General features: G+C 44.2%; 1 protein-coding gene and 1 long non-coding RNA gene across 3 annotated transcripts in view; one reads left to right on the forward strand and one right to left on the reverse strand.

Annotated features, from left to right (window-relative positions):
* Positions 1-9,481, reverse strand: part of LOC140104587 (uncharacterized) — a 39,666-nt gene extending 30,185 nt beyond the window's left edge. For both annotated transcript variants that reach the window (XR_011850368.1, XR_011850367.1), the window contains exon 1: positions 9,303-9,481. This is a non-coding gene — a long non-coding RNA (uncharacterized lncRNA). The remainder of the gene's footprint in view (positions 1-9,302) is intronic.
* Positions 9,292-25,572, forward strand: LOC140104584 (mitogen-activated protein kinase 14A-like). Its single transcript, XM_072128180.1, has 12 exons — positions 9,292-9,498; positions 12,604-12,733; positions 14,340-14,398; positions 14,854-14,965; positions 21,166-21,195; positions 21,956-22,003; positions 22,288-22,402; positions 22,516-22,587; positions 22,958-23,037; positions 23,310-23,388; positions 23,675-23,848; positions 24,854-25,572. The coding sequence occupies exons 1-12, from the start codon at positions 9,380-9,382 to the stop codon at positions 24,904-24,906; spliced, it is 1,071 nt and encodes a 356-aa protein (XP_071984281.1). The 5' UTR covers positions 9,292-9,379; the 3' UTR covers positions 24,907-25,572.
* The last annotated feature ends 1,160 nt before the right edge of the window (positions 25,573-26,732 follow it).

Raw genomic sequence — 26,732 nt, forward strand, 5'->3', positions numbered from 1 at the left:
GGAAGACTTCTTACGTGCTGTCAAACAACTTTTCATTTGCATCTGTAATGTTGAAATTTAAAGGGGAACTCCATCCAGTAAATGATATTTGGGTGCTCTCAACAATCATTCTCCAGGGTCATGGGTCAGTGCAGTTTCTAGGGATGAGATGAGAATAACTGTTCAACTTAGTCTGAAAGTATTCAGATTACTGAGGGATCAGGTTACAGTCGTGGCACATAAAAGTCTATGGAGAGGGTTGACGAAGGGAGCAGCTGCAGACATAGAGACAGTGATACACATAGACATGGATTACCCCTACAATGCTATATAATGTTCTCCATGCTGCTGGTTATGGGGGGGTGCTACATGGAGAGGAGGGATCAGGTTCTCCTCTTCCCTTTGTGTGTATATAAATCTGTCAAACAGTCTCTAACTTTTGGTATTTGCAAATTTGGACATGCATTGGCCTGGAAATTGGACAGGGTTTACATAACTGTAGCCCAAAGCAGGTGACCTGTCTGCTTAGCAGCAGGATCAGATCCTCCCCTCTCCATATACTATTAAGGGCGGAACATGTATCGTGAAATTATTTAAAGGATTTTCCTTCTTTATACAGTTATCCTCCATATAAAGGATTGATTGTGAGTTTCTAAGTAATGGAGACCCCCATTGTGTACAAAATAGGGACTACTAAGTGTTACCCCAGTGGTCCATTCAGTTCAATGGGATTGGGATTGCAAATCCAATACTTGTGCAAAATTCTAATTCTTGACTGGCTGAGGCCCCTCTTTTAGATGGCACCACCCAATTGACTAATAAGATGGTTACGCCCACTTGTATAAATTATAAGGATTTTCTTTCCTGCTGAAGATTGTATAATTACTTCTAGACTGTGAATGAGGACAGGAATAGAGAAGGAGGCAGCGCTGATCCTCCGCCAATGTCAGGAATTAGTTGGACACTTTACTATAACAGAGCAGTAATTTGAGTTATGACGGTCTAGTCAAAACACGGTAATGTTACTTCAAGGAGACAACCAATGCCATTTTAGGATAAAAGGAAAAAGGATTTCTGGAAGTTAACTGTTTAAGAGCCACAGAATGGAGGGTGGAAAAATATGGAAAATTTGCCCTTGCAACAAAGTAATTAGCCCTCCCCGTGGTGACACGTGTCAGTTTGACCCTTGGGTGATATCTGGGCTATACAAAAAAAAAGTTACAGTATTTTTTATACTATGGATTTTATCTATACCCCAATATTTATGGAAATCTGTGACCCAAATATCAAGAAATGTACACATGTTGCACAATGTAAATGGGTACAAAGGGAAGTAGTAAAATATCGAATTGTTACCTCTCCCCTCTGATCCGATACGGCTGCCCCTAACACCTGCTGCTCTAAACCTCTGAGCAGTGTAAAAAATCCTTAGAGGAAACTGAATTTTGGCAAAGTTTGAGCTCCAATGCTTATGGAACTACAAGTTAAGAACTCAGGACATGTTCTCTGTAAAGCTGATCCTTAAAGGGGTTGTCCAGTCTTTCAAAAATTCAGACATTCTGGGATGGGGATGGCAAGAAAAAAAGAAAGAGTACCCTGCTCTTGCTCTCAGTTCCTGTGGTACTTCAAGTTTTTGGCATCTCTGCCCGGCCAGATGTGGAACCCACTTCAGGAAATCGGTGCCTCTTTGAACCACAGAACCTTCAGAATTGGATGACGAGGGTATTAATAATAATGTATATGTATGTATATAGTGCATAAAGATTACGCAGCGCTGCACAGAGTTTTCCAAATCAGTGCCTGTCCCAATGGGGCTAACAATCTAATCAACCTACCAGTATGTTTTGGAGTGTGGGAGGAAACCGGAGGACCTGGAGGAAACCACACAAACACGGAGAGAACATACAAACTCACACAGTGAGGGAGAGGGAGTGCTGAAAGCAGGAGAAAGGAGAGATAGTGTAACAGCCTCTGAAGCTACAGCACGGAAGGGCTCTGGTAACGCCCTTCTGGCTCATTCGTATAATTTTGGAAGTTGATTTTGGAAGGGAGGAGGCTGTAGATAACAAATATCAGAAGATTACTACAGTCACAGTGCCTGGATCTATGAGTAATGTCCCTGGTTTATAATAATGGATTTTGATGATGGATTTCCTTGAAGATATTGTCCTATTTGATTCTGGGTATTCTGATGCCTGGATTCTACTACATTGCTGCTTGTACAGAAGCAAGTTCAGAGCTCGGTGTCACTCAGTGTACAGAGCTGTAAGAAATAATATAGTATTTTTCTGTTGGGTGAATTTATTGCTATCTAGATCCCAAATTGCATAAATATTTTAATGGTTTTGTGACACTTTAAGGGTCTAAAGGAATGTAACAATGCAAATATGTCGCTAGAAGAAGGTCTCAGAAGGACAGGTGACATGGCGGAGCACAGATGTGCCCAGTATAGACAGCTATGACAGGTCCGGTGAGGCTTGGTGACCCGGTGGCCTCCTGTTACCGGAGCAGAAGGACTGGACAGGAGGCAGCGCCGGACGCCATTCTGCGGATGTCACATCACATTAGGGCAGTGGAGCTTTTCCTCTTTGAGGATTTTCACACCGCGGCTCTGGCTTCTAGCGATGGAATCCCTGCCAGAGCAAGATGGTGGGAAGAAGGGGGTGATGCAAGGACTCCCCAGAACACTAGAACAATCCTGACCAGATCACACAGCAAGACATGTATGATATCACCATGGGGGAGCACATGCTAAGCATCACACACCTACCTCTCCTGTGATCTGTCATTTTACAGAAAATCAATCTTTTATCTTTATGCAAATGAGCTTCTCAGTGCACTGGGGGCGTGGCCTTCCTGCTGGTGCATCCAAAGCCATATGTCAATGGGGCAGATTTACTTACCCGGTCCATTCGCGATCCAGCGGCACGTTCTGTGTGGAGGATTCGGGTCTTCGGGTCTGCTGCATTGAATTCCATCGGAGTGCACTGAAGTTCACCAAGCCAGGCCGGGTGCAGGTAACTACATGTCAATCAACACTTTTTTTTTTTTAATGTGGCGGTTTTTCAGAATCCGTCGGGTTTTCGTACGGCCACGCCCCCGATTTCCGTCGTGTGCACGCTGGCTACGATGTATCACAATCCGATCGCGTGCGCCAAAAACCCAGGGCAATTCAGGGAAAATTCAATGGAAAAATTCAGGTAACCAGCTGGAAAACCGCGATTTGGGCCCTTAGTAAATGACCCCCAATGTCTTTATCAAAAGTCAAGCCTGGTGTAAAGAGACATCGCTGTGCACAGCAGGATTCAGCAAGTGCACCGGGAGCACAGCCCCGCCCCTGAAGCACCAAGAACTTATTTTGAATCAAAATAAAAACTGATTTCTTCTAGCAGGAATCTGGAATTTTGGGGAAATGCTGTGATTTCAATCACTTATGACACAGTTTTCTCCCCTAAAAAGTTCCCTGGTTTGCCTGGATATGATCCTTTAGTCTCCGATCACATATACAGTATAACGATGTACAATGCTCTGTGGGCTTTGTGCTCACAGTCTGAACACGGGTCTATTCTATAAGTCAGGGTCTTCTATTCTCTGACGCTGACCTTTAGGTAATGATTCACAGTCTGAGGCCATCTGCTAGGATAACGGGGAACCTTCCTTATCCCTTTTGTTGTTCAATTTCTCGTCTGTTTCCCTCATCTGCTTTTGCCTAATTTGTGGCTTTTACAATGGATTTGCACCATGATGATAAGATTGACTTGAAGTCTAATTTGATCAAAGAGGGATAAATAAATGTCTGATAGATATGAATAAGATGGATATAGAATCAAGAAAAAGGGGGTCATTTATCTTATTTCCCTGTTCTCCAAGCTCTTTTTGCACCTTTTGTGAGTCTATTTTTTGCACCTCATTTGTCTTTGTCTTTGTCAAATAAAGTTTTTTTTTTTTTGCGCCTTATTAGGCACAAATCAATGTTAAATAGGGTGCAGAAGAAATACAAGGGCAAATTAGGCGCAAAGCTGGAAACTGCTACACGGCGAACTCCAACGGAACTGCTGGAAAAAGGGGCAAAAAATTGTGCAAATACCCCAATGCACTCAAAAGGTCACTAAAAAGGGCGCATCAGACTAAGATAAAAGAGAAAGAGAGAGATGATATACATAATATATAATATATATAGAGATGAGATATGAGATAAGAAATTATGGAGTAAATTGTGAAGCATCCACAGCGCCGCCCAGTGGACATATCAGGTAATTCTATCTTTTGGAATGTTGAGCTTCTTGTCCACAATCTTTTAAATAGTGGAATTTTTGCAATGCTCTTAGTTATCTGTAACTGATGTATGATATTTTATGTGTGTATTTAACCTGTACGTTCACTGGGAGGACCCACAGTCTGTCCTTCTCCTCATAATATGTACAGGGCAGTATTAGACATGGTGGATGGATGGGTGGGGATGGGTGGGCAAAGAGGCTTGGGCCCCAGGTGACTGCACAGGTGGCCGCATTATAATGCACTACTGAATATAACACCCTGCCAAGGTCGGCGTAAGCGCTGGGCATACCTGGGAAAGTGCCAGGGCCCAGAGCTGCTGGGGGAGGTGGGGCCCACATAAGGCTGTACATAAGGAATCCATGGGGTGGAGGGGGCTGTATCTAATGAGCCCATAGGGTGTCAGGGGGGCTTATATAAAATAGCCATGAGGGGGCTGTTTGGGATGATAAACTAGGGAACAGGAGACTGTTTTAGTTTCTGAATTTTTAATGCTGCCACATGAGTTCACTGCAAAGGGGCCCACAGAGGCTCTGTCACCCAGGGGCCTACTGATACCTGGACCCTGCATTTGTGTCTGTATAGTTGTGTATAGTTTGGGTCTGCACGCTCCGGGGTCTGTGCAGTTACACTAATGTGAATGAGGCTTTAGGCGCAGAGCTGATATACAGGAGGCGGTGCAGCTGATTATACCGCGCTCCCCCATGACGGCGCTTTGTACTATAACTCGGGAGCTGCTGTATTAATTCTTTGATGTCCCCAATCTCTCCTCTGGAGGTTTTGCAGCCGCCTCCATCCCTCCCCGTGTCCTTTCATATAATCCTCCTCTCCCCTATCAGGAAGCCGCAGACACCGAGCTCCCGCGGCTTTTATACATTGTATATTATTTCTTTCAGCTTCTAATTTAACCTTCTGCCCTGTGACTGCGACACGTCGTCATCCCCCGAGGCCTGTCCTGACGCCCCCTCATCCTCCCCAAATATCTGGGACAGGTTCTACCGGTTACAGAATAATCTGCTCCTGCCCTTGTATTACTGCCGGTAAATGTGACAGAAGGAAGAAGAAAATCATTAAAGAGAAACCATTAGAAGTTTATGGAAATAGTTGTCAAATGATCGGGTCCATGTGGATCAGAGCAACACTGGGGCAAGAGAGGTGTTCTGCTGACACCTGGTGGACAAGACAAGGATAGACACCACGTTACTCTGTCTGCATTATACTCCAGAGCTGCACTCACTGGGGCAGATTTACTTACCCGGTCCATTCGCGATCCAGCGGCGCGTTCTCTGCGCTGGATTCGGGTCCGACCGGGATTTAATAAGGTAGTTCCTCCGCCGTCCACCAGGTGGCGCTGCTGCGCTGAAAAGCATCTGAACGCGCTGGAGTTCACCGGCCTATTCCTAGTGAAGGTAAGCGCGTCCCGAGCGACACATTTTCCGTTCTTAAATGCGGCGGTTTTTCCGAATACGTCGGGTTTTCATTCGTCCACGCCCCCCGATTTCCGTTGCTCGCATACCAGCGCCGATGCGCCACAAACCGTTCGCGTGCGCCAAAATCCCGGGGAAAATCGGCGCAAATCAGAAATATTCGGGTAACATGTCGGGAAAACGCGAATCGGGCCCTTAGTAAATGACCCCCTATGTGTACATTACTTATCCTGTACTGATCCTGAGTTACATCCTGTATTATCCCCCAGAGCTGTGCTCACTATTCTGCTGCTGGTGCAGTCACTGTGTACATACATGACATTACTTATCCTGTACTGATCCTGAGTTACATCCTGTATTATACTCCAGAGCTGCACTCACTATTCTGCTGCTGGTGCAGTCACTGTGTACATACATGACATTACTTATCCTGTACTGATCCTGAGTTACATCCTGTATTATACCCCAGAGCTGCACTCACTATTCTGCTGCTGCTGCAGTTACCGTGTACATACATGACATTACTTATCCTGTACTGATCCTGAGTTACATCCTGTATTATACTCCAGAGCTGCACTCACTATTCTGCTGCTGGTGCAGTCACTGTGTACATACATGACATTACTTATCCTGTACTGATCCTGAGTTACATCCTGTATTATACCCCAGAGCTGCACTCACTATTCTGCTGCTGGTGCAGTCACTGTGTACATACATGACATTACTAATCCTGTACTGATCCTGAGTTACATCCTGTATTATACCCCAGAGCTGCACTCACTATTCTGCTGGTGCAGTCACTGTGTACATACATGACATTACTTATCCTGTACTGATCCTGAGTTACATCCTGCAGAGCTGCACTCACTATTCTGCTGCTGGTGCAGTCACTGTGTACATACATGACATTACTTATCCTGTACTGATCCTGAGTTACATCCTGCAGAGCTGCACTCACTATTCTGCTGCTGGTGCAGTCACTGTGTACATACATGACATTACTTATCCTGTACTGATCCTGAGTTACATCCTGTATTATACTCCAGAGCTGCACTCACTATTCTGCTGCTGGTGCAGTCACTGTGTACATACATGACATTACTTATCCTGTACTGATCCTGAGTTACATCCTGTATTATACTCCAGAGCTGCACTCACTATTCTGCTGCTGGTGCAGTCACTGTGTACATACATGACATTACTTATCCTGTACTGATCCTGAGTTACATCCTGTATTATAACCCAGAGCTGCACTCACTATTCTGCTGCTGGTGCAGTCACTGTGTACATACATGACATTACTTATCCTGTACTGATCCTGAGTTACATCCTCTATTATACTCCAGAGCTGCACTCACTATTCTGCTGCTGGTGCAGTCACTGTGTACATACATGACATTACTTATCCTGTACTGATCCTGAGTTATATCCTGTATTATACCCCAGATCTGCACTCACTATTCTGCTGCTGGTGCAGTCACTGTGTACATACATGACATTACTTATCCTGTACTGATCCTGAGTTACATCCTGTATTATACCCCAGAGCTGCACTCACTATTCTGCTGGTGAAGTTACTCTTTGTTGTCCAAAAGAACCAATAGAACTCAGCTTTCATGTTTAAAACTTCCGTTGAAAAATTAAAGCTGAGGTCTGATAAGTGAGGCCCAAGTACTGTGTTCAATACCCAACATGTAATTATTGGGTTTAGACCCCATTCTGCTCTTCCAGCATCCTAATACCACATGTCTCGAGTACTCTGATTTCTGGTGCTTCGTTACAGTGTCTCAGTGAGGTTGTTATGTATTACACACCAAGGTCAGGAGCCGGAGAGACTTTATGGCTATTGATTCTAATCGCAGACAGTAAAGTCTGTCAATACGGACCATAAAACACATCCCGCCGTTTGTTTAGACCTCTGCGGCTTTTCCCGATTCACTCTTCCAATGATTTCATTATCGACATTTCCATAAAACCGGCGCTGAAACAAAACAAAACACGTAGGGGGTCTGTACACACGTCTCATATAAGTGCAGGGGCCCCTACAGGTGACTGGAGACTACAAACTCCTAGGAAGGACCTCTATCATCGTGTCTCGTATCTGAACAATTTCTATAGCACCCCCAGAGGACAAATAAGGTATTACACGATCTGGTAATATCAAGACACCATGGAAGTCCCTCAGAGCAGAAAAGACCCTAAGTATTAGGTTTGAGGGCCCTGAACACCTGTCGTATATGGCAGAGGGTCTAAAGAGCCCCCAGGAACCTGCTATTTTCTGTAGCACCCCTACAGGATGAATGAAGAATTACAATATCTATTAAAAGAATGAACAATGTAAGACCACCAAGGCTGGGACTTGACCTCAAAGGGGCCGTCAGTGACATTACGGGACACAATATTGAGGCTATTTCTCCTATAAGGGGCAGTCAGTGACATATGGGGACACAATATTGAGGCTATTTCTCCTATAAGGGGCAGTCAGTGACATATGGGACACAATATTAAGGCTATTTCTCCTATAAGGGGCAGTCAGTGACATATGGGGACACAATATTAAGGCTATTTCTCCTATAAGGGGCAGTCAGTGACATATGGGGACACAATATTAAGGCTATTTCTCCTATAAGGGGCAGTCAGTGACATATGGGGACACAATATTAAGGCTATTTCTCCTATAAGACCCAGTCGGATACATATGGGGACACAATATTAAGGCTATTTCCCCTATAAGGGGCAGTCTGTGACATATGGGGACACAATATTGAGGCTTTTCCTCCTATAAGGGGCAGCTGGTGACATATGGGGACACCAAATTAAGGTTATTCCGCAAATAAGGGTCAGTTGATGACATAGTGAACCATATAAAGGATATTTCTCCTATAAGGAACAGTCAGTGACATTTGGGACACAATATTAAGGCTATTTCCCATATAAGGGGCATTCGGTGACTTATGGAGACACGATATTGAGGCTATTTCTCCTATAAGGGGCAGTCTGTGACATATGGGGACACAATATTGAGCCTATTTCCCCTATAAGACCCAGTCGGATACATATGGGGACACAATATTAAGGCTATTTCTCCTATAAGGGGCAGTCAGTGACATATGGGGACACAATATTGAGGCTATTTCTCCTGTAAGGGGCAGTCAGTGACATATGGGGACACAATATTGAGGCTATTTCCCCTATAAGACCCAGTCGGATACATATGGGGACACAATATTAAGGCTATTTCTCCTATGAGGGGCAGTCATTGACATATGGGGACACAATATTGAGGCTATTTCTCCTATAAGGGGCAGTCAGTGACATATGGGGACACAATATTGAGGCTATTTCCCCTATAAGACCCAGTCGGATACATATGAGGACACAATATTAAGGCTATTTCTCCTATGAGGGGCAGTCAGTGACATATGGGGACACAACATTAAGGCTATTTCTCCTATAAGACCCAGTCAGATACATATGGGGACACAATATTAAGGCTTCCTTATATTAGCCCTGGTGGGTGACACGCGGGGACACGTCCTATAATCTCCGGGAATCCTCTCTGTAGTGAATTCCTACGTGACCTTTCATTTATAAAGTAAGGAAGTGGTGGTGTTTACATACCTGGCGGAGGAGGGGCCGCACCTGGGGGAGATAGCACTCACTGGAGACACATCTCCTCGCACTGATCTCCAGGCACCATGGACGCTGCACCCAGGAAAGGCTTCCACTACCAGGAGATTAATAAGACCAGATGGGAGGTTCCTGAGCGCTACAGGGAGCTGCGAGCGGTTGGCGCTGGGGCATACGGTACCGTCTGGTGAGTTTGGCACTGATACCCTGGCACCTAGGATTCCAGTATTCCTCTCCTATTGATACAGATAGAGAATTACCTGCAAAATGCTGAATACAGGACAGAAGTTCTAAACATTGTAACACAAGATATGAACATTCCGCTCCAGGAATAATCCTAATGCACACGTGTCAGTCTTTACTGTAACTCTAGCATTGCATTCACCCTCTGACCCCCTACATATACAGCGAGGACGCCCGGATTATAAATATGGGGCAACACATAATAAATTTTAAAAAAAATCTACATTATTACACCCAGGGGATATTCGGAATGAAGAATTCTATGGGAACCTCCACATTCCTGAATTCCTGAGTGTAGCGGGTCATGCTGGAACTTGTGGTCCCATCAGACAGGGAGCTGCAGGGTGTAATTGACACCACGAACAACAACAAAACTTTTAAAGGGAACCTGTCAGCAAGTTTTAACCATGTAATGAGAGAGATGTGTAATCATACCGTTGTGAAAAATGCATTTATATTCCTCACACTGCTGTGCTCTTAGCTCTCTGCATTGAACTACAGCCAATGTTATGTATTGTCCCTGGGGTGACGTGTAATCACATCTTGTGTATGTTGTTAGTAAAAATAAGAAGTGACTATCCCTTTAAGAACCCCCTTGATCAAGGAGTTCAAGCAGGACTGCGATATATGGATTTATATTCCACAATTGTACTTTTTCCAAGTGCACGGGGAATGTGTCCTCACACTGCTGTGCTCTCTGCAACCAGTGTTAGGTATTGCCCCTGGAGAGAAGTGTAATCAGGCCTTTTTGTGTTGTTAGTAGCAGCAGGACTGTAAAAAATGCATTTATAGTTCTATTTTAGGTGTGTTACTTTTTCAGTGCACAAGGGGATTCTTCTTACACTGCTGGGCTCTGTGCTCTCTGCAACCAGTGTTAGCTATTGCCCCTGGAGAGAAGTGTAATCAGGCCTTTTTTTTGTGTTGTTAGTAGCAGCAGGACTGTAAAAATGCATTTATAGTTCTATTTTAGGTGTGTAGCTTCTCCAGTGAACAAAGGGGTTTCTTCTCACACTGCTGTGCTCTTTGCTCTCCACAATGAACTACAGCCAGTGTTAGATTTTGTCCCTAGAGAGATGTGTAATCAGACCTTTATGTATGTTGTTAGTAGCAGCAGGACTGTGATATTTGGATTTATATTCAATGATTGTACATTCTCCAAGCGCATGTCTTCACACTGCTAGTCTTGTAGATTTCTGCACATAACTACTCCACAGTCCCTACTAAAAAGCACAGCTGTGTGAGGATGTAAATATGAACCCATATTTTACAGTCCTGCTGCTACTAACTACATACACAAAGGTATGATTACACATCTCTCCAGGGACAATAGCTAACACCGGCTGCAAAGAGCACAGAGCACAGCAGTGTGAGGACTTGTTCCAAACCTTGAATATTAATCCATATTTCACAGTCCTGCTGCTACTAACAACATACACAAATGTTTAATTACACCTCTCTCCAGGGACTATACCTAACACTGGCTGCAGGCTGCATGGAGAGGAAGATTTAACCCCTACAATCCTGCAGACAATAGCGTAGACATTAGCATTCTCTCTGTCGTGTTTTCTAATTAGCCGGAGTAAGCATCTGGCAAATCTGGTATTTAGGGAGATGAATACATTGGGAATATTTAGGAGCGAGGTTAATGAGCTGCACAGTGATGACTGCTCACTGTACCATGACAATAACATTATGCGGATGGGCTTCTGATGCTAATACAATGGTCGCTCGTCCTCATAGGGAGAATGCAGCTCATTACCCTGCGCCTGAGAGGTCCTGCAGCCGCCGCTGCCTGAAATTACTCAACATTATACCGAAAATTACCAACATCATTTGTTGTCCAAATTTCCGAATGGTCTCACAGTAGGGAGCGCTGATTCCTAGCCTAATGCAATGGTCATAATGCTGTCTAGGGGGCGCTGTTTCATTACCTCATGCCGTTCATGGTTAATCTGACTGTTATTGGCAATAATGATCAAAGGGGCAATTAAAGGGATTGTCACTTTCCTTACATTTTAGTTATAGCGCCATTCTCAGGCTGAGTCTGGTATTGCAGTATTCGTGTTAATAGGGCTGAACTTGATTGGGAAGAAGTAGATGTGTCTTTGTAATCTTGGACAACTCAGGTTAGAAAACCCAGTGCCAGTACACTGTACCAGGGAATTTGTGGTTAATAGTGGTGGGTCCTCCGTTTTAGGATACTCATCTCTTAGGGCGCGGTCACACGGTGCATTTTGGTTTGCGTTTTCATTGTGTTTTGAAACGCATTACCACAGCTGAGGAGAGGTGATTTGCCTTACTGTTAACATTTGTGTTTACAAAACACAGTGTAAACAAAATGTTAACATACACGTTACCAATCCGTTCCGTTTACATTTTGTTAACACTGCATTAACGTCGCGTTGACACTGCGTTTTAGTAAACGCAAATGTTAACAGTAATGTAATTAGGCAAATCACCTCATCTCAGCTGTTGTAATTCGCTTCAAAAGGCAATGAAAACGCAACCTAAATGCACCGCGCAATAGTGCACTAAGAGTAGAAATTGTCCAATGTGGACAATGCCTTTAAGTTTTAGGCCTTAAAGGACATCTACCACCAGGATGAAAGACTGTATGCAAATGAGCCTGAAGGGCTCCAGGCTCCATTAACACCTATAGAGCCTGGAGCCCCTCAGGTTCATTTGCATACAGTCCTTTATCCTGGTGGTAGATGCCCTTTAAAGGGATAGTTTACTTTGGGCAAAGCTTTGGGAGAAGTTAGAAGTGTCTATTGATTAGCTGACTGCAGAGCTGTGACCTCTTGTGGTCAGCGGCAGCAAGCGTTCAATTTTCCTGCAGCGCCACCACAGGAGGAATGAAGCATTACACCGATCCTATTAAAATGAATGGGCTGTGTAACAAAGTGAATTTAATTCTTTCACCTCCCATTTGCAGAATATGATCAATGATATATATTGAATAGCAAAGCTCCGGGGGATTGGGGGCAATAACCTGCAGGGCTGCAGAACATTTCATATCCAGAACCTGACTTGATTTATCTTCCCGCAGCTCAGCCAAGGATACAGTGACCGGAGAACGTGTAGCCATAAAGAAATTACTGCGTCCATTCCAGTCCCTGGTACATGCCAAGAGAGCCTACCGGGAGCTGCGCCTGCTGAAGCACATGAGCCATGAGAACGTGAGTGCCCAGGGGGTGACCTTGGTATTTCAGTGTATATATCTATATAGCAACCTATAGTGAGATGCATGAAGGACTGTATGCAAATGAGCCTGAAGGGCTCCAGGCTCCATTAACACCTATAGAACCTGGAGCCCCTCAGGCTCATTTGCATACAGTCCTTAGCGGAGCATAGGTGCCTGCTGGGAGAATAGGGGTCTCCAAGTATCAATGTGTGACTACCTCCGTTTAGCCAATGGGATAGGCTTGTATTATGCCCCCTAGTGGTGAATTTATGGACATGGGACCCCCATTCTCACTATCCAAAAGTTTTGCCCCTGTACATCTATTGAGTTGGACCTGGCTGATCTGATATACATGGATTATATACTAATTATTATCCATTTATATCCTCATCCTAAAAATCCCTTTAACACTATGTTATTAGAATACGGACACCCTCACCCCATTTATTACATGATCAAGTAATACAGTATATGGGACCTATAAACAGTATAAAGGAGGTGTCCCAAAGTTAATTTATATCCGCTATTCACAGTGTTCAGCTAATTAAACTTTGGACAACCCCTTTAATGGTCACCATATTGTTTCTAGGTCTATTATTCTGCAGGGATTGGCTTCAATATTCTGATACGGAGCTCCAATTTTTCATGCAAATAGGTAGTGTTAAAGGGGTTTTTAGGATCGGGTGAATTAGGGATAATAAACTTAGGGACAATGCCTTTAAGGGTCACCATATTGTTTCTAAGTCTATTATTCTGCGGGGAATGGCTTCAATATTCCGATACGGAGCTGCAAATAGATAATGTGCAAGGGGATTAAGGATTGGGTGGAACGGGGATAACATACTTAGGGACAATCCCTTTAAGGGGTATGGACATGGATAGGGAAATCTTATGGCGGCGGCTATCGAGGGTGTATGTGCATGAATACTAACAAGCCAGGAGATTATGTGAGGCTAAGGAGATTGGTCTTCACCTCGAAGAACCCGATAAGTTGCGTTACAAAGTTTCCTCACTGCTTACGCCTTTCCATTATCATGTAGGAGCCATAGGATCCCTTTACGTTCCCAGACATTCCTCACTTCCAGGATTTCTGATAACAGCCAATTTACTCTCCACATTTTGCTCTCCTCCATCATTATCCAGCGTCCGTATCTGAGAGGTTTGCATTCCATTCCCATTAGAGCGCTGCAGAGTGTGTATAATGCGCTGCCGCCTCCGGGATTGGGCGAGAAATAATTGCGTATTGGAGAAATGGCGGAAAGATTGTTTTTCAATAAATCATTACATTGAAAGTATCCGGCCAGAAAGTACAGATTCTTAAAGCAACCAAACTTATATATACAATGTTATGCCTAGTGCAGGTTCCGAGGGGGTGGGACTCATCTATGTTATGCTCCACCCCTGAGGAACCTGCACTAAGCAAACACTCTCATATATATCAGTTTTACAATTCATTTTGTAATCGCTGCAGTCATTCTCTTCTCATTCTGAAATGGCTGATAACAGGGAACAACTGCACATGAAACATGGATTAGATAGACTCTTGTTTTACTGAAAAAGATATTGTTTAATGAGGAAGAATCACATCTTTCTGTTTATAGGTCATTTCCCTCCTCAATGTCTTCAGTCCCGACGAGTCGATGGCATCATTTCAGACTTTGTAAGTATTCAAGACAATACGTAGAGTTTACACGTCCCAATTTCTGTAGGGACTATTAAATCCCATGAATAATACACAGTTCCAGAACCCCTGCTTAGTCAGTCATGTTAAAATTCTGACTACTTGAAACTACCACTAGGAGGAGCTCCGGAGCTTACTGCATACTGTTTATACATTGAACTCTATAGTAATTAAGTATGCAGCAAGCTTCAGAGCTCCCCCTAGTGGTGCCTCAGGGGAACAATATTTCATCTTCCAAATACATATTTTAAAAAAAATTAATCAGAACAGAATGTTGGACACAAAATATGTAAATGGATCAATAGGTCAATACTTTCTTAAAAATATAATACATAGAGGGGTGATGTCCATGAGGATACAGGACACTGCTTAAATTTATTGAAGTTCTTTGACTTGTCCCAGTTGTTGCATACAATGTGTTGCTGTGTCTGTAGTTATCTAGTTATGCCCTTCATTCCGCTGGACTTGTCACGTGTCATGAAGATACAGAAACTGAACCACAGCATGATAGTCTACCTCCTCTACCAGATCCTCCGCGGCCTCCAGGTGAGTGTCACGTATAGAGGACCACACCTGCCTCTTCTTATGTCTTTGTATCCTGACTAGGAGGAGGCTTTCTACAGCAGAAACCTTCCTCCGATCTCTTGGTGTGTGATGGAGACTGGTGCCTCGGCCATAGCTTTCTCTCCGTTATTGTTGGGTGCTGTCTCGTTAGGAGGTTTTACTAGGAGCATACATGTCACTGACTTACATATAAGGTGCCCATGCCCTACAATCCATCAGCCAGTCCTACAGGGCCCAGGGTTAAGGCACCTTTCTCCATTGTGAGGTGCCTGAGCACTAAGGTTCATGGTAAAGTTGTAGTTATCTAACCACATCCTTTCATTGTGACGCACAGGTGCCTCTTGACTATCCCTGAAGTAACCACTAGGTGGTACCATACACAGGGGTTAACAAGTAAACACATGAATACCCTGAGGGTAGAGGTCAGAGCAGGGGTGAACCTAAACTCTGTTCTCCTTAAGGCGAGCTATAGAATGGCGCCCCATGTGCCCCATCCAGTAGTAATATATCAGGATTTTTTAGAAAGTTGGTTCTCCATGTTGTGTCTCATGCTGACATGGGATAAAAAGAGACACTATTTTTAAGTGTCAGTTCCTGTTTTGTAGCAATTGACTGCGCCTCTAATGCTGCGCCTCCTATCTTGCTGCACGTGGTGCTGCCTGAGGCAAGAGGCTCGACTTGCCTCATATTTGGTGCCTCCCTGGGTCAGAGTATAGAAGGATAGGCTTTCAGCACACCCTAACCTTTGTTTTTATGAGATCTAACCCAATGGCAGAGGTCTCTCGTTGTGCCTCATTCTCCTTACTCCATTGGGACTATACATTCTCAGCCACCCCTTTAATTTTGTTAAATCATAGCAGTCATGGCGTCCCTTTTATATCACCTGGTTTATATATTTAATCACAAACATGTCCCAAGGGGAACGACACCATGAATCCCTAAATATCAGGTAACTTTGAGCTTCGGCCCTCATGAATTTTAGATGGACCTCCCCTTTAAGTACGGAAAATGCCAAGCCTCTCCATCCATGCCCATTTATGTGGAATTTTTATAGTTTATTTTCTTTAGACATTGCCCCCGGGAGAAGGGGGTATCAGGGTTATTATTCAGATGTTCTTAAAGACACATCACAGCCGGAATTTCTTGTGGGAAAAGCAGAATTTGGATCCAGTCAGAGGAGAACAGAGGACGAGCACCCGGGGACACGGGGAGTGACATGGAATGTGCAGCGCTCCCATGTGACTTCCCGGCAACTCGTCAGCCTGGCTTAGATACGTGGCTTGTCTGCCATTGCGTCTTATCTCTAGACAAATAAATAGTCAGCGCTCGCTCCACATACGAGTCCTGACACCCTCCAGTGAGTCATGTGAGTGTGACTGAGGCGCAGACACATCGAAAATATTGACATTGTAACTCAGACATATAATGAACGTATCTGAGCCAAGTGTGATACAGTATTCTTTAATTTGGAACATTTAACCTACAGATCCTTTAAAATGTAAACTAGTGAGGCCTTGTCCTGAGGATAAGACAACCCCTTTAAGGGTGCACGGTTCTAGTCAAAGGGGGGATTCGTCAGAAGTGTCTGAGGTAAATCTGTACTAGTTGCCCATGGAAACCAATCAGAGCTCAGCTTTCATTTTATATAAAGCTGTGGGAAAGTGAAAGCTGAGCTCTGATTGGTTGCAATGGGCAACAAGAACAGTTCTGCTCTAAGAGACTTCTGATAAATCTCCCCCAAATGGTTATTAATGCTGTGACGGAGAGGATTGGACCAAACATTTTGTTAGAAGATAAGCGGCATCTTTATGTCTGGACGCCGCTTATTTGTGTGGAGTACCAATTCTCATTGAGGAGATCTACCTTCTGTATGGAGTCGTACATGCAGTGCTTTATGGGAAAATTATGCAAATTAACTCTCCCACCAGAAGAAGGAAACCGCCTCTATATTGCCACCTATAGGCGGCTACAATATGTCAATGTCTGACCCATAAAAAAAGCCTTGAAACATGACGTAATGGGAAAACACCTCTAGGCGGCGCCAGAGAGGACATTTTTATACTCATTTGCATATTTTTCCCATGAAACATTGCCTTTAAAACTGGAGTCCCAGGCTGGGAGGAGTCCCACCTTAAAGGTCATGTGCAGCTTTTTCGGCCTATTATATGTCAGGAAGGATTGCTTATTTGTCATGTGACTAGTAGAGGGCTCCGCCTCTCAGCCTGACACTAATGTAGGCTCATTGTTATTAAGGAAACCCCCTTTAAAGTGCAATTTGTACAATATAAAGGGATCATCCATAGTCTTCCACAGAGGACTTGTTTAAGGGATTGTGTGGGGTCGCCCCCTTTAAATGTCCTATCCTCACCCTATAATGTAGGAGCTTATAGCTCGGCGTGAAGTCGTCAGTTTTCCTAAATAATGAGATGTTGTAATATGGAGGCCATTCACATTCCCCGCATGAGACTCCTCACATTTTATGATGTACAATCTGATCCGCAGAAGACTTATGGTCGCCCCGTATCGATTTGTTCCCGAGCTGCAAATTTATTAACGCATCTCAACAGGAAGACGGGTAAAAATCAATCACAATCTGCTCTATAATAATAAAAAGAAAGTGACTCCCGGCCGAGGACACTTACCTACCAGGGAGGTCACTCTGTAGTCAAACATGTTAACTCGCCCGCTTTTACTTCATGTCACCCTATTTATGGTCTCTTCTCCGGGTGCTGGACATTGTTTATCCCAACAGAGCTAAACAAGAGACTATAGAGAGGTAGAAATCTATATAGTCTGGTCTGGGGCCTAAATGTAGTTATATGGTCTAAGTGGTCTGGGGTCTCAATATATTCACAGGGTTTAGGGCTGAACTAAATAATAGATTGGTCTGGGGTCTAAATGTAGTTACATGGTCTGAGTGGTCTGGGGTCTCAATATATTCACAGGGTTTAGGGCCGAACTAAATAATAGATTGGTCTGGGGCCTAAATGTAGTTATGTAGTCTGTGTGCTCTGGGGCCTAAATGTAGTTACATGGTCTCTGTGGTCTGGGGTCTCAATATATTCAGGGGGTTTAAGGCCAAACTAATTAATAGATTGGTCTGGGGTCTATATATGTTTGCTTTATATAGAGTGTGAACTAAATAATGGATAAGGAATGGGGTCTAAACTAGGTAACAATGGGTGTGGTAACAATGGGTGTGGTAACAATGGGTGTGGTAACAATGGGTGTGATATTGCATCTGAACGAGGTAATGGATCTGATTTGAGGTCGGAATATATTTATGTGGTCTGAGGTCTGATCTTAGTAAGGGGTTTGCTCCGGGGTCTGAAGGTCCTAGGATCTGATGGAAGTAATACATCTGGTCTGGGGGCTGAATATATTTAGGGGTTGTAGGTTTGCACTTAGTCATTGTTTGATTTGGAGCCTGAATATGGTTTTGGTCTGAACTAAGAAATGGATCAGGTCTGGAGTCTTGTGATCTGGGGCTTTAACTAAGTAATCAGTTTGGTTTGGGGGCTGAATATCATTTTTGTCTGTTATAGGGCCTGAACTAGGAAAAGGATCGGTTCTGGGGGATGAATATATTTAGGGTTTCTAGTTGGGCTTGATCTCGGGTCTGCATATATAAAGAGGGTCAGATAAGAACTGAGTACTGGGTCTGACCTCAAGTCTCAAAATCAGTTTTGTCTGATATAGGGTAGGTAACACATCTGGTCTGGGGGCTGAATATATTTAGGGTTCTTGGTGGTCTGGGGTCTGAACTAAATAATGGGGTTGGTCTCTGGTCTAAATACAATTATGGGTCTGGTGGACCTGGTGTAAGGGGTCTGCGTCTGAAATTCGGGTAAGCTGGATGACATTCACCACCCCAAGGAACAATTATTTAGGTCTACTCAAAATAAGTGATTCTGAAGCCCCTAATCATCAACCTACAAGACATTACGCCTATAGGTTCTGCACAGGTTGCCCATTTAATAGGGGTTAGGCCAGACTAAGGCGTGTGCCCAGATTGAGAGAGATGTTTTGGGACTTGGCTGGACCCATCCTCTTTTTGGGTATTATGTACTACAGTGAACAAGAGGAACTTGGAAGGAATGAGCAGGGGCAGATGAGGGCCAAGTACAGAACCCATCCCCATGTTTTTAGGGAGTGATCAGGACCCCTCCATCCAGTAGCCGTGTAGAATGGTTTTACTGTAGGAAGCACATTCCATGCAGAGATTTATGACTCCGAGGGAGGATACGGTGAGGAGTGAGGAAATATCCGTCCTGCTCCGACATGTTTATAGTTGCCTCCCTCTTAATAAATGGGTCGTATCACATGGGAATGTAGGAATGTACAATCTGACGGAGACGCATCGTAAGATAACATATATTTCATATCACCTAGAGTGGGATGTGGAAGAGGGGCCATTGCTGCCTTTGGGGGCACCGAGGTTGGCACTGTTATATTAGCATTATGGTTGTAACTATCACAGGGGCACTATGGGGCATTGAGGATGCCATTGCTGTCTCTATGGGGGCAATGCCCCCATGGCTGTCTCTATGGGGGCATTGTGGCTGTCCATATGGGGGCACTGTGGCTGTCCATATGGGGGCACTGTGGCTGTCTCTATGGTAGCACTGTGGCTGTCCATATGGGGGCACTGTGGCTGTCCATATGGGGGCACTGTGACTGTCCATATGGGGGCATTGTGGTTGTCCATATGGGGGCACTGTGGCTGTCCATATGGGGGCACTGTGGCTGTCCATATGGGGGCACTGCGGCTGTCCATATGGGGGCACTGTGGCTGTCTCTATGGTAGCACTGCGGCTGCCCATATGGGGGCACTGCGGCTGTCCATATGGGGGCACTGTGGCTGTCCATATGGGGGCACTGTGGCTGTCCATATGGGGGCACTGTGGCTGTCCATATGGGGGCACTGTGGCTGTCTCTATGGTAGCGCTGTGGCTGTCCATATGGGGGCACTGCGGCTGCCCATATGGGGGCACTGTGGCTGTCTCTATGGTAGCACTGCGGCTGCCCATATGGGGGCACTGTGGCTGTCCATATGGGGGCACTGTGGCTGTCTCTATGGTAGCACTGCGGCTGTCCTTATTGGGGGAACTGTGCATTTCCTATACATGAATCACATGAGTCACTTTCTCTAAAATTATTGAAATATAACTTATCCACTTATCTTTTTTCCTAACATGTCTATGTAATATCCTGGAGTTGGGCCATAACGAAATGAACTATTTACAGTGTTACCCCATGGGGCTAGTGAGACTTATCACGCCATTAGGCTCCAACTCAAGGTTAAGGCAGTTATCTCAGAGCCTCATTCACACTCAGGATCCTTAATTACCCTATGCCATTCCCTGTACCACCAAGAGGCTGAAATGGGGCAGTACCTGTAAAATATTATGAATATGTTACTGTTTGCAACCCAAAAAAAGTTTAATCTTGTATTTATGTTAAAAGTAGCTTCTTAAGAGCTTCCAGGCTACTAATTGGCTGGTACCCAAGAACTGAGAGTCTATAAATTAGCTCTCTGTCTGGACTTCTGTGTCCTTCTGGATTTGGCTCTTTGTGAGTTAGTCTCTTTCATGAGATTTCAGGCATTGTCTTATGACATGGTCTTTAGTCTTGGCGTCTTTAGACTTGGAAATTAGTGTTTTGTCTCTGATTGTTGCTACTACAGAGATTGCTGCCGTGCTGCTCATGCAGCAGAACCCACCTGCCTCCATAGGAAGCTGACCCGTGGTCCACACTGACATTCCTGCAAGCCAACGGTGTATACCACTGCCACCACAGTTCCCCCATATGGACAGCCACAGTGCCCCCATATGGACAGCCACAGTTCCCCCATGTGGACAGTCACAGTGCCTCCATGTGGACAGTCACAGTGCCCCCATATGGACAGCCATAGTGCCGCCATAGAGACAGCCGCAGTGCCCCCATATGGACAGCCATAGTGTCGCCATAGAGACAGCCACAGCGCCCCCATATGGGCAGTCACAGTGACTCGTTCTCTGCTCTTGTAATTTCATCCCTATTCATGTGACTAGTGCAATACCAGATCCATCCATGGACAAGGGAGGCGCTGTTTTCCTCCTGGACAGCCCATGTTATATATGTTGATAAAGCCATGAACAGATGACCGTATCACAATGTGTTCTCTTCTTTCTCCTCTCCAGTACATCCATTCTGCCGGCATCGTCCACAGGGTGAGTCTCCCCAATGTCAGATCAGTGCACAAGGATATGGGCCAATAATGCAGCGATACACATGGGCTCCTCCCACAATCAAGGGGGCCAATCACAGATGGGTCCCAGCATATTCTCTGGACTTCCACGAAATTTCACATTTTCCATGGTGATTTTTTTTTGGGGCAAAATCTGAGAAAATCCCAGGACCAGTGTGAGAATGTAAACCTTGTGTAACTAGCGGCTGCTCTCCAGACCTCTCTTATCAGGTAGATACCACGTCTGGTTATTCTGGAGAGCTGTCAAGATTTATAGAATCCAGAGTTCTTAAAGAAAACCTTACATAAAAACGGGTGCCCTTCTCTTATAGATGCCAATGCCTTAAGCCCCACACTGGAGGGCGCTATTCCACCAGCTAGATTATGATACACTCCTTGGGGGAGGAGCATGAAGCAGGTATGCTCTCATTGGTGTATCTTAAGCTCCTCCCCCGCAGAACCTATATTCATCAAATCACTGAAATCTCAGCTTTGTCAGGGCTGTTACTTCACAGCATAAACATCAGCTAATGACATGACAGATGAATAGTCAAATAGTAGAATTATAGTAGTGAAATGTTGACAGTAAAGGGGCGTGGCTAGTGAATGGGTGGGGCTTAATGTTATAATATATGTTAACTCCCCCCCCCCCTTTCCCTGGCACCAGCAGTCTTAATATATCTGGAAATGTAATTTTTTTTGGCCTTCTTTATTCTATATTTGAAATCTGTCTTCTGTTCCAGGATCTAAAGCCGAGTAATCTGGGAGTGAGCGAAAATTATGAAGTCAAGGTACAAAAACTTTACAAACTTTTTTTTTTTCTATTAGACTTTGGAGTGGATACTATAGAAAGACATTATAAAGGGATCCGTCTGCTCTCCTTGGATGTCTACATCAATTCTGGGGCATTTTCTTAATGAGTCCCTCTGTTATTCCTCCTGGAAATCTTAAACTTGCTACTAGTATGTTACTATCTCTTTGGTAACTGTGTGTGTGAGCCCCTGTATTGTCCAGACAATGAAGAAGACTGATTGTTTAAAGTGAATGACGTTCTTGGGGATATTATCTCCTTAAGATATTAGATTTTGGACTGGCCCGACAGACAGAACCTGAGATGACAGGATATGTAGTAACTCGCTGGTATCGGGCACCGGAAGTTATCCTGAACTGGATGCATTACAGCCAAACAGGTGACTATATCATCTGCCAGTAGCGCCATTATTGTGCTGCAGTACCACTGCCTGACCACTAGTGGACCACGGCGCTGTTGCTTCAGCTTATTGGACTTTTCCTCTCGTTACAGTGGATATTTGGTCTGTCGGATGCATCTTAGCGGAAATGATCACCGGACGCGTCTTGTTCCCCGGAGGAGATTGTATCCTTTGTAGACTTATATACTGTATATATACATCATATATATAAATTATGTCTATATATACATCTGATTATAAAGTAAATCTAAAATATATGTATTATAATATTGCATGGAGATCAATATATTGAATATGAAGTTAAATTGGGGGTCACTTACATACATCCAGGTAGGTCTGTGCCAGCTGTATATCTATCTATAGACAGTTACTGCCCTCTAGTGGCCAAGCTTCTGTAGCACATTCTACTTTCAAAGCTTCTTAAATGGACAGTAAATGCCAAAACTTCCTAATTTGGGGATTCCCAGGCCCATGGTACATGAGGACACTGTATGGGGGACTCCAGGTTGTGTTGTACCTTAATCCCTGCTACAGATTTCGATGAGCTGAACAGAATTATTGAAGTTATAGGAAGTCCCAAACCTTCTCTGATCAACAAAATGGAGAGCAAACACGTAAGTAATAATAATACCGCCATATCACACGCCATGCAAAATATAAAACCGCTATCCAGTGTCCATATAATGCTGACACACAAGTAAAAGGGATGGCTGGTAAAAGTCTACAGCACTGAATGGGTCAATATGGAAGTTCATGTTGGTCTATTATGCTCCATGCCCGGACTATAGGAATCCTATAAACAGTCATCTACATAGGATGGAGGATCACCCAAAAATCCTAAATAATGTACAAATACCAATAATATCATAGTCGTGTTCTTTTACAGGCTCAAGATTATTTAAAAATGCTCCCTGAGAAGCAAAAGAAGAATTTTAAAGAGCTCTTCCCCACAATGAGTGCCTTAGGTAGGTCATAATCTCTATAATCTTGATTTGCTTTGAAGTTCAGGCCCGGTGCTGCTGGGTTTGGTGTTATATATATTAAAATATATAAAATACACCAGTTCACCATCCAGGAAACTCCTATATACTGTATTATGGCTTGTAAAGGTTCTGCAGGGGCGGGGTTGAATTAGAATTCTATCAAAGCCCCGCCCCTGCAGATCCAGTCTAAGCCATAACTCAGTTTCCTGGTGTGTTTCTTGCACTATGATGAGTTGTAGATTTTCTGGCATCTTAAACGTCTCCCCAGAGATTGATCTTCTGGAGAAAATGTTGGACTTGGACCCGGAGAGAAGATTATCAGCTGCCGAGTGTCTGGCACATCCCTACTTAGCGGAATATCACGAATCTGATCCTGACCCTCCTGCTGAAAAATATGATGACTCTTTTGAAAGCCTGGAGCTTGCGATTCCAGAATGGAAAAGTAAGTATGACGGACAGCGTTTTAGGGCAGGAATTTTGTAACGTAATGTCCCCATGTCACATTATTACCATAAATTACCGAAATTACCATATGCTCAGAAGATTTGGCAGACTTGTCCACTCTCCTTGGACTCCAGGAGGTATCTCCTTGATTCAGGAGCCTCCTGAACTTACCAAAAGAGTTGGCAACTATGCTGTCAGCTGCTCAGCCTGGATTCCGCACTGATACACTGTAGCAAAAACTCAGCACTGGAAAGACAACATTGTGCTCTAGCCGACAGAAATACGGATCATATGGACATAATATTGGTAAAGTCTTATTTCAAAGAAGTATTTGGTCTGTGCAGATTTACAGCTAGTGGCTGATTCCATTCACTGGCCGCAAGCAGAGTTCTTTAAAATGGAATTATATTAAAAAGTATTTTAAAGATAAACTTAGGTTTTACATGACTAAACTACCAGCCCCCACTGGTAGGGGATAAAGCGTCCTTTGCCGAATTCCCTCTTTTATGTGAAATCTTATTTAAAAAGAATTTCAATAAAATTCGGCAAAAATGACTCTTCTCACCTCATGAGATGAGTTAAGTTTAGTGGTTGAAGCGGAGTGTCACTTCCTCAGCACCTATAGACAAGCTGCTGGTGTCATAATAAGCCAAGAGCCTGAACGATTAGATCCCTATCTTTAATATGACACCAGCAGCATGTTTCTAGGTGCTATAGAACATAAAATAGAGACATCTGAGGTTACACTCCCCCTGGAACCACTAAACTTGACTCATCTCATGTGAAAATGGGATGAGAAGAGTCATATTTGCCTGACTTTGTGGGGAGATTTTTACCCCCTGTAAACCCAATACACGACCTGAGGGTATTTTATATATTTTCATGATTTTATATATTTTCATGATAGAGTCAGATTTGGGGTTCCGATTATTTTGCAGTATCCACAGTAATCTGATTATATTTTCGGTAGATGTGTATGTGATCTTCTTTTATGCTTCCCCAGGTTTGAGTCACATGGAAATCATGACGTTTGAACCCAAAAAGCCGAGTCAGTAGGACATATGAGCAGAACCAGAGTCCATAGAAGAGTCCAGCTCGACCCAAACGGACCTTATTTCCCATGATTCTCGGGGAGGCTCTGGAAAGACTTGTCATTTATGTCAGTACATTTACCCACCGCAATTGATACATTTCTAAAAACAGCGCCACCTCTGTCCACAGGTTGTGTTTGGTATTGCAGCTCGCTTTACCTTATTGATAACCAATCCATAGGATCCTAAAATAGTTTATCAACGTCTGATCATCAACCCCATTCACTACCATAGAACCAAAGTGTAATATCAGATACAACCCAGAAAGAAGAGGGGCGCTGTTCCTTGTAAGAGTAAAGAATTTGAGAACTTTTGGGGGCACAGAAAGTCGTGGCATGAAGGAGAGACAACGGTCTAAATGACTGCATGTCTACCAGTCTCCGGAGATAAGCGGCGCTGTCTTATGGGGCAGCTACTTATCTGCCCGTGTTCATATATAGATCATAACATCTCTGTCATGGCCGCACCGGGTGATACTCAGCTTTCCCAGACATAAACATCACCTTGTAAAGTTGGATTTGATCGTTGATTGCTCATGAGTTTTGATTTTTTGGGGGGGGGAATGCCCATTAGGTCCTGTCAAAAATGTGAATTTATGCAATAAAGTCACAACTTTGTGTAAGAACGTTAATGTGTTGTAGCGATTAACCCCCCTGCCCACCAGGGAATTAGGCGACCACTGACCCCCATGTAGTCAGAGCCATGAGATCTCACTACTCTTTGCTCTGACACCATATGTACTGCCAGGCTATGGGCTTAGTGCCGGACAGGTCAGGAGCCCCTTGTCTGGAGGGTTGGACGAGACACCTGTAGAGATCTTTACCAAATCCAGGGGGACCTCGACTCCCACCCTCATCAAACTCTCTTCAGCGGTAATTCTTAAGGTCACCCTATAGCAGTGATGGCGAACCTTTTAGAGGCCGAGTGCCCAAACTACAACATAGACCCGCTTATTTATCGCAAAGTGCCAACACAAATTTAATTTGTGATTTATACTCCCTTCTCTGTCACAGTTTTTATTGATACCAGCACCTGAGGCACCAATAAAGCAGAAAATAGTCCCAGGTAGAGCTGTCACTTTAAAATAGCTCTGTGCACAGCAAGTCCTGGGCTGTGTGGGGCTGCAGGAAGATACCGGGAGTCATCTCTGGTGATGGCCTGAGTGCCCACAGAAAGGGCTCTGAGTGCCACCTCTGGCACCAGTGCCATAGGTTAGCCATCACTGCCCTATAGTCACACAGCCAAAACACACACAGTTTCACTTCTCCCTGTATATATGTACTGATAATGGCAAATAAAGTTCCTCGTGGGTGGAGCTTCTGAGTTCCCTCCTTTGCAGGACTCCAATGTAATACATATAGACTTTGCTGGACTGCTGGCTCTCTGGGATCCTGGTTTTTCTATATTGTTTATATATTGACTTGACTATTCCCCTGTCTTTTCGATTTTGTACCTTCTTTGTCATCTTGTTGTGACTCAGATTGTCTCTTTAGGGTTATTGGTTTGTTTGTCTTGCTACATGTCTACACTTCAGCACAAGAAGGGAACGACGCTCAGTTATTGGCTAGTGTTTAGGGTGGACCCAATAAGCAGACAGGGACAGTATTGGGGAAGGGGGGGGGGGGTCAGAATTAGGGATCATTGTTCTGGTCTGGGTCCTGCCCTTGTGCGTAGGAGGCGACTCTATCAACAGAGATTTTTGGGTGCAGAGACTGCATCAGCAAGCCGGTTCTTGTGGACCTCACTTGAGAAGATCCATCAACAACCATCAGTATCAGCCGGGTCACAGGT

This window comes from Engystomops pustulosus, chromosome 10 (assembly GCF_040894005.1).
Source record: "Engystomops pustulosus chromosome 10, aEngPut4.maternal, whole genome shotgun sequence".
In the NCBI taxonomy this organism is placed as follows: domain Eukaryota; kingdom Metazoa; phylum Chordata; class Amphibia; order Anura; family Leptodactylidae; genus Engystomops; species Engystomops pustulosus.